Source organism: Pelodiscus sinensis, chromosome Z (genome assembly GCF_052426305.1).
Source record: "Pelodiscus sinensis isolate ZL-2025 chromosome Z, ASM5242630v1, whole genome shotgun sequence".
In the NCBI taxonomy this organism is placed as follows: domain Eukaryota; kingdom Metazoa; phylum Chordata; order Testudines; family Trionychidae; genus Pelodiscus; species Pelodiscus sinensis.
In genome coordinates, this window is record NC_143085.1 from 29,778,008 (window position 1) to 29,790,866 (window position 12,859).

Consider the following 12,859-nt stretch of genomic DNA (forward strand, 5'->3'; position numbering starts at 1 on the left):
TAAACTGTTACCAAATACAAACCAGAGCTACCGCCCTTTGATTGGCCCAAATAAGACATTAGAGCAGATTTACACAGAGCAAGAGGAAAGAGGTAGCAGACTAAGGGATGCTGGAATAAATCACAGCTTTGGTGTAAAAGGTTATGGTGTAGAATTAGTGAGGGGGGACAGGCAGTGATGGATGGAAGAGAAGCAAATCCTTCATCTAATGCTCACTGCAGTCAGTGCATAACTGCCAGCCTCTCTAAGACACAAGGATCACAATATTGGAGGACGAGCTGGTGGTACCAACAGCAAATACACATAAGAGAGATTTGAGAAGGGAGATGTCCTGGAACCTGGAAGTGTCATTTCTGAAGGTGGTAAAAGTGCCCTGTATAAAACCCAAGCCAGTCCCCAGCGTCAGGTATAACAAGCTGGAAGGATCCAACAGGCTTTTCAGCAAGAGAGAAAGTGAAAGGTGTTAAGCTCCTTGCTGCTAAGCACTGATCTGCACTCATCACTAGCCAGCAGAAGCCATACTCCGGCAGTGCAAAGGGTTACATTTGCTGCTGTAAGTAGAAACCAGGAAACCAGTGCACATCATAGACAGCAGAGGAAGCTGGTGGGGTGGGGGGGGGCAATTTGCAGACACTGTATTTTATTTCCATCTGAATCATCTGAGCATCCTTCTACTGGTATGTCTCAGACCCATTAGGTCTAATTCATTCCTAGTATAGCTCCTCTGGATTAGCTGGAGTCACACCAATGGTGAATTTGTCCCACAGCAATGACTTGTGTCTGAGACGAAAGTGTTGCCACGAGTGAGGCCCCGCTTCTGAGGCTTGCCCCTACCTGGCCCAGTTGAAGGATGCCCTGCAGCGCTCTCCTCACGTCCTTCGGGTTTGCCTGTTGCAGCAGCTGTTTATCCTTCAGCTCATTCAGGTACTCCAGACTCTGCTGCCCACAGTCCCTGCAGGTGTCAGTTAATTCTGATGGGGGAAAGAATCGTTATGGGAAAAGGTTACAAGAATGCAGGCAATTTCTTTCCCCATGTAAGGGGGTGTGGCCTAATAGGCCAAGACCAGGACCAGGAGCCCCCGAGTTCTAATCCTGACCAAACACTGACTCCCCTGGAGGCTTCCTCTGAGATGCTGGGTGGGTTAAACTAACAGTTCTCAGACTGTGGGCTGGGACACCAAAGTGGGTCAGAACCCTATTTTAACAGGGTCTCAGGGCTGGCTTAGAGTTACAGGGGCCCAGGCATGAGCCCTACCACCTGGGACCAAAGCCAATGCCTGAGGGCTCGGCCCTAGGGTTCAGGTTACAGGCCCCCTACCTGGGGCTACTTTGCCCCCTCTCCCCCACTCTCCCTGGATGATACAGCTCAGGCTTTGGCCCCCACAACCTGGGGCAGCAGAGCTTAGGTTGACTCAGCTTTGGTCCCTCCTCCTGGGGCTGCGTAGTGACTTTTGTTGTCAGAAGGGGGTCTCCATGTAATGAAGTCTGAGAACCCCTGGCCTCAGCAATGCTTTGACGAGTGCAATCTCAGCACCACGTATTTCTATCCAGAAGTGAAATTGCATAACAGGAAAGATCAGCAGCCATAGGAAAGAGTCAGATGAACAGACAGGAAACTGGGAAGCAGCCTGGCATAGCGGCCAGTGCACTGAACTGGAGCTTGGGAAATATGGCTGACTCTGCCACTAACTTCCTGCATGCCCTTGGGCAAGTCGTATTGTCTCTCTGGGTCTGTTTCCCTGCTAGGGAGGGTAACTGATCAAACTGTTACCTGATAAACATCACCCTAAAAGGGTGATGCTTACCGGGTAGTGGTTAACTGGTATCTGGGTACCCCCAGCAGGAGGGGGCCAGGAGCTGTGGCAGCAACTTCTGTGGAGAGGGGAGAAACCAGGAGCGGCTGAGTTAGAGCATCCCCACCCCATCCCCTTTAATCAGTTAATGTAGTGTTAGCGCCATGTTTAACTGTTTAACCAAGTAAACGGGATTTTACATCCCTGTTCCCTGCCCAATCTTTGTAGGACCATCTCCTTTAGTTCAAATGGAAGCTCTCTGGGGAAGGGACTCCCTCTCTGAGTGTCTGCACAGTGCAGCCCTAATCTTAGCTGATACAATAGGAGCTAGGTCATAAAAACTAAGAGGCAGCCTGCTTCAGGGAAGGGTTTGCATTCTTTCTTGGCAAAGCAGGGAGAGAGCCCGTCACATTTAATTAGTGCCTGTCTGATTAGTGCCAACAGAAAGAAAGCTCTGCTGAAGCCTGCACCACATTTAGTAACCAGAGAAAGATACTTCGTTAGCTCTGCCCTCCCACATCCTAACCACCATGTAATGAGTCATTCAAATCCCTCCATAGCAGACATGAGCCTTCCTGCTTGTAATCAGGTGTGCCCCTCACAAGGCTACGGCTGCAGTGGCACAAGACCATACCCAGCCTCATGTATACCTCCTCTCTCCATCAGCCAGGCGGTGATAGCAACTGTGGGTCCTGCCACACCCCATGTAAGTTGAGGTGGCACTGAGAGGCCCAATGCACTAGGCAAATGGCACCAACCTCTGGCATTGGTTTATTCAGTGGGGCTGGACATATGGGCAGGCGTTGAGAACAGAGGAGAGTCCATGCACTTGCATTAGAAGTGCTAATTGGTTGAGTCTCAATCCGGTGTCTGCATCACACAAGCTACCAGCACCTTTGGCACGAAAGGGCGCCATCCTGGCAGAGAGACCCAGGTGTGATTGGGCCATTGAGACCGAAAGCCCCTGTCCCCACTAGGACGCTGTCTCACATCAGGCTGAAGGCTCCTCAGCAGGAAAGTTGGGGGGAGGGGAGGAAACTGCACTGGTGGGCTATATTGTGGCTGCCCAGGGCGTGGATGCAGGGCTACCCGGCAGGTGCCCATCCTAACTGCACCAGGATTTTTGAAAGCGAGTGAAGCAGGCTTTGGGTTAGTTACTCACTGTCAGCATGGTCAGTGGGCGCCATGTGGGACGTGGCACTGCCATTCACAATGGAGTCAGCGGTCAAGTGAGCGAACTGGGCCAGGGCTGCCACCAACCCTGTAGCATCTATCCAGAGAGAGAGAGAGAGAGAACAGGGTGAGCACTGGATACTGATGCTCTCATGCGACAGTCCCTATGCTGTGTTGGGCACCTGGCTAGGCAGGAAGTTGCCTGCTTTGTGGCCATCAGCTTGCCCCCTCCTCTCCTTACACCAAGCGTTTGCCAGCTACCCCCAGAGCAGAGCGCACAGGCTAGTGTCTGAAGCTTCAAAGCACAGACCAGGTGAATTGGTTGCTGCCCCCTGGTCCGAGCTCCAGCACCAACTCCCTGGTGATCCTGAGTAAATCACCATGGCCCACCTATTCACAAGCACGAGCTTGACGTCTGCTCTTAAGGCATTTGGCTCCCTTTGAAAATCCCACCCGGGGAAGCCTAAATATGGATTTAGGAGGCTGAACAATCTTGGCCTTAATCCCTCCAAGTTTCAGCACCTCCCTCCCCCCCACATCTGGGAACAATAATCCTTCACTCCCAGACAGACAAGCTGGTACTTGAATATCCTGAACACAGGAAGAGCCTCATTAATTAACTAATGTGCATGTATTAAAATGTACCCATCAGAGCACTGGGCTCACATGCACTCTCCATAGAAACGACCGCCTAGGGCCAGCACACCCTACACTCCCCAATTCACCCATAACCAGAAAGCTTCCTGTGCTTTCATAGCCCAGCTCCTTATTGCTGCTGGAGTGTGCCTGCTGCCTCCAGACAGGAAGCCCAGCCTCTCAGCCCTGGGCAATGTCACAGGGTATTTGACTGAAGGTCGACCATTGCCATGAGAATTATGCATTTGTTTACACCACGCAGATTTTGCAGACAAGCTAAGCACATGGAACTCTTCCCATCTGGCACAAATCACAACAACCGCACCAAACAACTACCTCAGCCCCTTTCAGACAAGTGGCCTCTGTGCCAGCTTCCAGTCCAGACAACCAGTAGAAGGGGCCTTTACCTGTCATGTTGGTCACATACTGTGCATGGCCATTCTCCAAGGAGTTCACAGACTCCAGGGCTGCCTGTGCCCGGCTGATGAGGTAATCTGCAAAGACACCAAGGTTCGAGTGAAGGCAAGGGAAGGATAAGGGAGCCATCAGTTTGTCTGAACAGCCCAAAGCTTTGGTGGCCTGGATGTTGCAGCTAGATTCCCATCAGCCAAATTAACCTGGGCAAGAGGTCGTGATATGGGGTGGAATCTTTATTTTTCCTATAGGTGAATCGGGTGCTATAATTATTTTGAGAAGCCACAAGCCTAATGCTCATTCAGCTGTGACCGAGTTGGTTCAGACCCGAGAGGTGCAAGGCAGACAGCCAGTTTGGAAGGCCCTGCAGCTATTCAGCGTGAAGCTATTCAGCCATTTCCTGACTGGCCTCGCAGCCAAGAGCACAAGCCTGAGCACCCAGAAGGGCACAGGCGTCGGCACAGAGGGTACGTCTAGACTACATGGCTCCATCAACGGAGCCATGTAAAGTAGTTTACTCGGCATAGTCAAAGCAGCGGGGATTTAAATAATCCCCACTTCATTGAAATAAAAATGGACACCGCGCTGTGCCAACGATCAGCTGATCTGGCACAGTGCGGCAGTCTAGACGCGGTGCGGTCGACAAGGGAAGCCTGGCATGTATGCCTCGTGCATACCAGAGCAGTCGAAAAAGGCTTCCCTTGTCAATCGCGCCGTATCTAGACTGCTGCGCTGTAGAGCTAACAAACCGTTCTGCCGAGGCTTTGCCAGTGAGGGTGGGATCAATGTTAACCATCTGTCCTAGGAGGGCTCTTCTCCTGCCTCTCATTCCAACCACTGGTGCCCAGTCAGCCAGGCCAAAGAGTGCGTTCAAGCAGCATCAGGCTGCCACTCACCAAAGGAGGAGAATTCTAGGTCGCAGATAATTTACCCCCGGAAAAGCAAGGAGCCCAGGACCCCTCCGGCTCAAATTTAGCCAACAAGACAGTGTTAAGGGGACGGCGATGAGGCAGCATCACCCAGCATTATGGGGGAAAGCACAGAGCCACCAGTTCCTGCCAAACACTTGCCTTTCTCCCTTCCAATGACTGCCAACAGCCATCAGCCAAAAGGCTCCCTACCTGGTGAGCTGGTGCATCGGATGTGCAAGGGGTCGTCCAACTTGGCAACGGCATCTTGGATGATGTACTCTGCCTCCTTCACTGTGCCCTGAAGCATACCGAACTGGTCATCCAGGAGCTTCTGCTGGAGGCTCTGCTCCTGGTTTTTCTGTGGGTTGTAAACAAGAGACATTACAGCTCAGAGTCCTTCCCAGCCTGTGGCTACTGGAATCACTTTGTTCATCTCTGCAATAATCATTTGCCCTCCACAGTGCCCTCAGCAGGCTTTGCATACAGTGCTCCAGAGTTTGGTGGGGAGTATTACCCCCATTTCACAGATGGGGAAACTGAGGAGCAGAGGAAAAGTGACTTGCCCAAAGCCATGCCAGGAGTCTGTCGCAGAGCCCAAAAAGGGAATTGTAATTAAAACTGCTGGCTGGCCCATGCCAGCTGACGTGGGCTTGTAGGCAAAGGGGGTGTTTAATTGCAATACAGAGGTTCAGGTTTAGACTGGAGCCCTTCCCCACTCCCGCGCCTCACCCACAAGGCCAGGCTTCCTTGTGCAGCCGCACCCCACTACAGGCCACTATAGAGAGAATGAGGAACAGCAGCCCATGGCTTTACCTGGCACGAGGCTGGAGTGAATCTAGGGGACAGTCAGGAGGCAAAGATGGGTCATCCAAAGCCTGAATGAATGGCCAAGTCAGGAACAGAACCCAGGAGTCCAGACTCCTACTTCCCTACTCTGACCACCGGGCAACACTCCCCCCCCATGAAGGACAGAGATATAGAGGGGGCACTGTTTATTGCTGACAGCAGCTTGTCACCCCCCGCTGCATGGCACTCACAGATTGACCACAAAGGCAATTTCTTTGGCATTGGGCAGATTTGTTCCACATTGGCTGAGCTGCCTGCGTGGCTCTTCTCTCTGCGTATGCATCACTCAAGGCCCCAGCAGGTCTGCTCAGGAAAGGGGCTTCTGTCCCAAGACCCTAAATGCTTCTCCCCAGTACCTTTTCCATGAGTTTCCCCTGCAGCTCCCGGATTTCCTTAGCATTCTTCTCCGCCTCCTGGTTCAAAAGCAGCTCCTTCTCCTGAATCAGGCCCTTAATGGACAGCAGCTCACACTCCTTCTCGCTCACTGACTTCCTCAGCGAGTCCTTCTCGGCATGCAGGGCTTCCACTTGGGAATGGAGCTCGGAGCCAGCCTGAAAACAAAGCAGGATGAGCCAGGGGCTGGTCAGCAATGGGGGATTCCTGTGTGTTGAAAGCACTAGGTAGGAATTTAGTGCTTAGATAACGAAGAGGGGCAAGTCCCAGGCACAGAGACCTCTCCTGTTATCCAACAGCAGTGCAAGTTTTCCCTCAGACTGTTCTTCAGGAGAGACCAGCATAGGCAGCAGTGTAAGATCACCATGGCCTTGGCCTGTCAAATCATTTACACCAAATCCAGTGGTGGCTTCTGTGAAGAAGATACTCTCCAAATGGGAATGGGCCTGGGAACCACCAAATTCTTTACACACAGGCCACTGGACCGCCAGCCACAAATACTGGAGCCAGTGACCTAGACATGAATGATGTATAGCACGAATCCTCTGAGGCAGCCTATCCCCAGATTGAGTGGGCCTATGCAAACTTTAAGCTACTTTTGGGAATCCTGGACGAATCTCCAGAAGAGCTGAGCAGCCCTGGCCCTCTGCCTGGCACTGGGTAAAAACAGTGTGTTCCTACCAGCTGGGGCACATACCTGCTTGGAATGGCTGAGAGAGTTTTGAATCTGGGTCAGCTCGTCCTTCTTGGCTTCCAGTTCTCTTTTCAGCTGCTCCATCTGCAAGGTCTGGTCTTCAAGCTATATGTGCAGACAGACACAACAGGAGATTCAGAGAAGGCATCAGGACATCCCTCCCGTTTGTGTACTTCTGTGCCCATTTATACAATGGCTTTCTAAGGCCCTGGAAGTCCAGGGGCCATGGGCAGGGCAGGACAGGGAAGCCCAACTTCTTAACAAAACAAGAGCTTATGTTTTCCAGAAAGTGACTTGGGATTTCCAGCACCCTATTTAAGACACTTTAAAGCAGTGGTCCCCAACACAGTGCTCACGGGCGCCATGGCACCCGCCGGGCCATTTATGTGCGCCCGCGGAACGATCTGGGCCGGCCCCGCCCCCGGGTGTGCAGCAGGTGCCAGCCCCGGGTGCATGGGCGGCCCCTACCCCGGGGTTGCGGCACATGCCAGTGCCGGCCCCGGGCATGTCACACCTGGGCGGCCCCTGCCCGGGGTCGCCGCACATGCCGGTGCCGGCCCCTGGTGTGCGGCACATGCTTGGCCCCGCCCCCAGGCACGTGGCCCATGAGCGGCCGCAGCCCCGCCCCTAGGTGCTCGGCAGCCCCAAAACGTTGGGGACCACTGTTTTAAAGGGCCCAATTTGCAGAGGGTGGGTGCTCAGTACATTTGGAATACAAGGCCCCTGGGTGGTGCCAGAATCATTAGTCACTCCTGAAAATTTAGACCCCTCTGGAAATTTCAAGGCAGATGCACAGTGAATCTGGAGGAGATCTAGATGAAATGCATGGGTAAACCACCTAGCTGCCGAGGAATCATGGCAGTGACTGCCACCTGAGGTAACACAAACACGGGCCCTTAGGAAGGGTTTAAATCGTCCATTGCCCTCAAAGGCAGAGAACAGGCTGTGTACCGGGCACAAGAAAGTACTGTAGTAGAATACATATTGATCACACGTGCAAGAGACCAGTTGTGGGACTGCTCTCTGCTTGGAGAATTTCGGGCCCATTCGCTCAACTAGCTGTGCTGGAAAATGCAAATGCCAGGGGCTGATTTTTCCAGACATGCTAAGTGCTCCCTGTTCCTGCTGACCTCTATGTTGAGGGCAGGCTATCTAGGTGTTGCAAGTGCTCAGCACTTCAGAATAATCAGGGCTGAGATGATCACCTGATCTCAGAGCAGCCTATTATTTTGTAGCTGCCACACCAGCAAAGACACCTGCGTGTGCATGAGCAATACAGCTCTACACCCAATCCATTTAGGTACATGCACGTGCATGTTCATTCTTGCAGGAATGCCATCAGACCTCTAAGCTATTTTGGTCCAAAACAGGGCAGAGCTTTGGGCAGCAGCAGACATACCTTCATCTCTGACTCCCGCTTCACCTGCTCCATCTGAAATGCCAGCTGCTCTTTGACACGAGCCACTTCCTCCTGGCTTTGCTGGGTGACTGTTAGCTGCTTGGCAGTATCTGCATTCTACGCACAAGAGAGGAGGGTTGGAGAGTTCTTTTGGAATCTCCAGGGGGGCATGTGTGTGTGAATGGTGGGGACAGGGAACATCCCAGGATTACTGCTGGAGCTGAAAGTGTATCATGGCTCATTCAATTAAGTCGATTCAAATTCCAATTTTAGAATTCCTCATTGGATCCTTCGCCTTTTTACTGAGGCCAGGCAGGAACTCTATTTTGGACAGCACCTTTCCTACACAGGGCCTATCCCAAAATGCTGCAGGTAACAGAAAAAAAGAAATTGACAGGCCTCAGCAAAGAGAAAGGGATTATTTCTAGCAACGGAGAGACATAGAAAGGCTGCAGATGGCAGGAGGCGGCCCTTGAATTAACAGTGCCGAGACTACAAGAACGGAGAGAAAAGAGGCAGCAAGGCAATGGAACGGGGAGAGAAAAATATAGAAGCTACTTTCTGCGATGCCCTCTGGCTCTGCTAAAGCCCCAGCCATTCTGTAGCCACGCTAGCCAGCCCTCACCTTCCGCAGCAGCTCTGCATGCGTGTTGATAAGCTCGCTGTGTTTCTCTTTCAGCTTGGAATAGCGTAGTTCCGTGGCGCTGGCTTTCTCTGGCAGAGGCAAGAACATTCCCAGTGTCAGTAACACACCAAAACTCCATGCTCTGCACCGTAGCAACTCAGTACGAAGCAGCCTTCTCTAACCCATCACAATTCTCATGTGCATGGAATTCACAGGAGAGAAGAGCTGAGACTAGTTGCTAAACTCAAGGGCATCTTTTTCAGCTGTTTGAGCCAGTTCATTCTCCTCACTTTGAGGTAAGTAGCTATCTGCATTTCCCTCAAAAACTCCTGCTCAGACACATTAGCTCCCAATAGCAACATGGGAGGGTTTGGAGCTGTTCCTGACTAAACAACAAATGGCTACAGGGAACTTCCCCTCCACCAGGGACAGACACAACCTTGCAGCCCTGGATTCAGCCATCCAGGGGTATCAAAGGTTTATTCTAGTTCTAGGCCCCTCGGCTCACACACTCCTCTCTCTGGAGTCTCTGAAAATGCCACTTACTTTCAGCGTCAACGTAAAGCCCCTGTGTTCGGCTGTTTTCCAGCTGAGCTCTCTGCAGTCTCTCCACCTCATCCCGGAGTTGTTCGTTATCCACCAGCGCTTTCTGTTTTTGTTTCCGTTGCTCTTCCAGCTCTGCCTCCAGACTGTTGATCTGGGCCTTGAGCTGCGTGATGTACCGCTGAGCCTATTGACACAGCCGGTTACCCGGGTGATTCAGCGAACCTGGCACAGGCTGAACAAAGGGCTGAGGGCCAGGCACGCTGGAGTGTGAGGGGTGGCTTTGACAACTGTGACAATGGCCTGCCCTAGATTTTCCAGAATCTACACTGTCCTGTGAAGGCCTCAACGACCACGTGCGTGCTCGTGCACGCAAGCAAGCACGTACACAATCTGATCTGCAACTGGCCTCTGGTGCCAACCGGAGAGGAATATAACTGCAAAACTAGTCTTCTCCCCCAAGCACCCAACTGACAACATTCAGTGACTGGATTTCAGACCTGTCATCTAGCTGTGGTAATCGAGAGGACTCAGCTCAGTGGCAGGGGGAAGGAACTAGGTTCTGTTCCAATTTCTGAGGGACTTTGGGCAAATCAGGCTCTGAGCTATACAAGCCACATCATCCTCTTCCTCCTCAGCTCACCACACCACCAGGCTTTACCTCCAGTTTCATTTTCTCTAGCTCAGCCCGAAGCATGTCCACCTCTTTCTTTAAGTTTTCAATTTGCAGATCCCTGGGAATAAAAAAAAAATGTGCCTCATTATGAGCCTGGAAAATGGCAGCTCCCTCCTCACATCAACTCACTGCCGTCCCCCTCACCTGTCATCTCGAACTCCATTGGGGGGGCCAAAGGTCTGTTCAAATACATCCGACACATTCTGAAAAAAAAAAAAAGATGGCACCCATGTTAGGCTCAGCCCTTCGAAGTGCCAGACTGAGTCGGATTAGGCTTCGACAGCCTGGAAACCAGTGAAAGTCTGAGAAGGTAGCTGGGTTAATACGTTCTGCACACAAGTCATTAGTAAAGCCAGAGACAATAACTGCAACAAGCCCAATAAGCTGTCTGGGTGAAGGACGCAGAATTCATGCCACTTTACTTCCCTGCCCTTCCCAAATCCCCACAGCCAACCCAGCCACATTACACAGAATGACGCCTGGCCTCAGCTGAAACCAGCCGTTCAAAACAAGGAAGAGGCAACCATGTGGCAGGAGGAGAGGAAGTGCCCCGACCCCAGTGGGTGTCCAAGGAGACTAACTATGCCAAGACAAATGTCCTTCAGCACAGCTGCGCAGATTTCCTGAAATGCTGCAGAAGTTACTCTACATAGTGCAAAGAGTGAGTGACTTGCTCCAATTCCATGCTTAAGCAACACTTCTAGTTTTAGTGCCTTGGACAGGAGGCTAACACAGACTCTCTAGCAGCCTTGACAGACTTTGTTTTTCTTGCCTTTCCAACACACCCGAGATGTCTCTCTGGGCTCCCACCTGCTGTTCCACTGGAGGAGCCGTACTGATCTCGATTAAGTTTTCTGGTTCTTCATCTTCCGGGGCTTCCTCAGGGATGACAACCACTGGCTTCACATGCTCTGCCAGGGCAGATGCCCGCAAGAAATTAGGGGGGCTCTGTCAAGGCAATAGAAAACCAAATGTATTTCACCTGGTTGTGGTTAAATGAACTGCATGGTGCACCCAGAGTACAGCCCCAGCTGGGGTGCTAATTCAGGAGGGTGCCGGGTGTTAGTGGATAAGCCATTGTGGCTATGTTCTGTTAGTGCTTTTGCACCTCTGGGAATGGGAGAGAACCTGGTAGAACTCCAGTGGTTCTCACACGATGACCTGTGGGTTACTGGCATCTGCAGAGCCTTTCCTGTGGCTCTCTGGAATTTGAGAAGCAGGCAGCAGGAGCAGACCCAATGAGAATTTCGCTCTCTCCTACAGAGTGGCCACAAAGTGAAAGAAGTGGGGGACCTCTGAAATAGGCAGCTCCCTTCCTGCCGATTTTCCACAGTGTCCGATGCACTCACTGCTGCCTTCCTCTGAAAATCGATGGGAACATTGAGACACACTTCCAGTGTCAGGCATCCATCCTGCCATCAGACCAGCCAAAATGCCTTCTCCTGGAACATGGGGCCAACCGGCCACCACCACAATCACAGAAATTGAGAGAGACTGGGCAGAGCTGTCCCATCCATAGGTCAGTCAGGGGCAGCCATCCCAGGCCCTGCCCTTTGGGGGAAGGGGACACGGTGGCCTCCACAACTGCCCTATGGACTGGATAGTTACTTGGGAGGGGACCTGTGGCCTGCAGCTAAGGTCAAGCCCTCCCACTCATTGTGGTCATGGGAGCCACAGGAAGTGGAGCGACCTGGCTGGGAAGTGGCAGTGGAATGGAACAGGCTGCTGTGTCATTCCACTTCTCCCAGCTCCTGCCACAACAGCAAGTGAAGGGGGGGGCAACCCCCCACACCAGGCACCCCCCAGTAATTCCTGGGTCACGCCACTTGGGGGAAGGGTTACAATGGGGGCAGGAGAGGTCAGATCAGGATCAGGAAGAGGCTGGGTGGGGCAGAGCAGGGTGGGAAGAGGTAGGGTTGTCCCAGAGTCCTCTTCACCCAGGCCCTTCTCCTCCTTAGGGACAGCCCTGAATGCAAGACACAGAATGAATTCCTGGAATTGCTGAGAGCAGCCTGTGATAGGCTGTCATTGCGGGAAGAAGTAAAGCTCAAGAGAAGCACCATTAGGTTTGAACTCCCTTGCTCTTGGGCTTTCAGGTGCATTTGGACACTGAAGAGCCCGAGTTGCCTCTAATCAACTGAAAACAATGGGGTTTTCTACCCTGAAGTGCCTGGCATGGGCTGCTGGCCCACCTTGGTTCAGAGACCTCATTACAGCTCTAAGCATCCCCTGAAGTGCAGGCACACAACAGACAACTGGGCCTTAGGGGCAGGAGCTCTTGTGTTTTCATCTCTTCTATAAAGTATCATGTTTGTTTCTGGTTCCTTGTCAAAAAGTGACAGTGCATGGTATAGGGAAGCAGATGGTACCTCTGGCAGCCTTGGGATCTGGATGAGCCGCTTGAAGTACAGCATGTCCGAAGCCCTTTTAAAGAAGTTTTTGAGGCTAGAGAGAATAAAACAGAAGTCGTCACACTGCGAGTGGTGGGCGCCTTGGAGAACGGAGCACTCAGAACAGCTGTAAGTCACTGCCCTGCACTAGAGCGTCCTTTGTTACCTGCGGAACTGCTCATGGAATCGGTCTCGGTGACCTTGCAGTGTATCAGCCGGCAGACCTAGAGTAGTCAAGGAGATAAAGGAATTACCAACCCAGCAAGAGCTAAGTCAGCACACAGAGCATGCCACCACTCACTGCTTCAGCTAAGAAAGGAACTTTCCTTATACCTGATCCAACTAACCAGAAGAAAGTGCCCATGA

General features: G+C 52.1%; 1 protein-coding gene across 2 annotated transcripts in view; it reads right to left on the bottom strand.

Annotated features, from left to right (window-relative positions):
* HIP1R (huntingtin interacting protein 1 related) overlaps positions 1–12,859 on the bottom strand; it is a 102,452-nt gene that overhangs the window by 35,599 nt on the left and 53,994 nt on the right. For both annotated transcript variants that reach the window (XM_075898582.2, XM_075898581.2), the window contains exons 9-22: positions 12,660–12,717; positions 12,473–12,548; positions 10,914–11,051; positions 10,248–10,306; positions 10,089–10,161; positions 9,431–9,614; positions 8,885–8,973; positions 8,260–8,376; positions 6,864–6,965; positions 6,130–6,324; positions 5,138–5,285; positions 4,010–4,096; positions 2,956–3,063; positions 835–971 (exon numbers count right to left, since the gene is read on the bottom strand). In XM_075898582.2, coding sequence (XP_075754697.2) covers positions 835–971; positions 2,956–3,063; positions 4,010–4,096; positions 5,138–5,285; positions 6,130–6,324; positions 6,864–6,965; positions 8,260–8,376; positions 8,885–8,973; positions 9,431–9,614; positions 10,089–10,161; positions 10,248–10,306; positions 10,914–11,051; positions 12,473–12,548; positions 12,660–12,717 — 1,571 coding nt within the window. The remainder of the gene's footprint in view (positions 1–834; positions 972–2,955; positions 3,064–4,009; positions 4,097–5,137; positions 5,286–6,129; positions 6,325–6,863; positions 6,966–8,259; positions 8,377–8,884; positions 8,974–9,430; positions 9,615–10,088; positions 10,162–10,247; positions 10,307–10,913; positions 11,052–12,472; positions 12,549–12,659; positions 12,718–12,859) is intronic.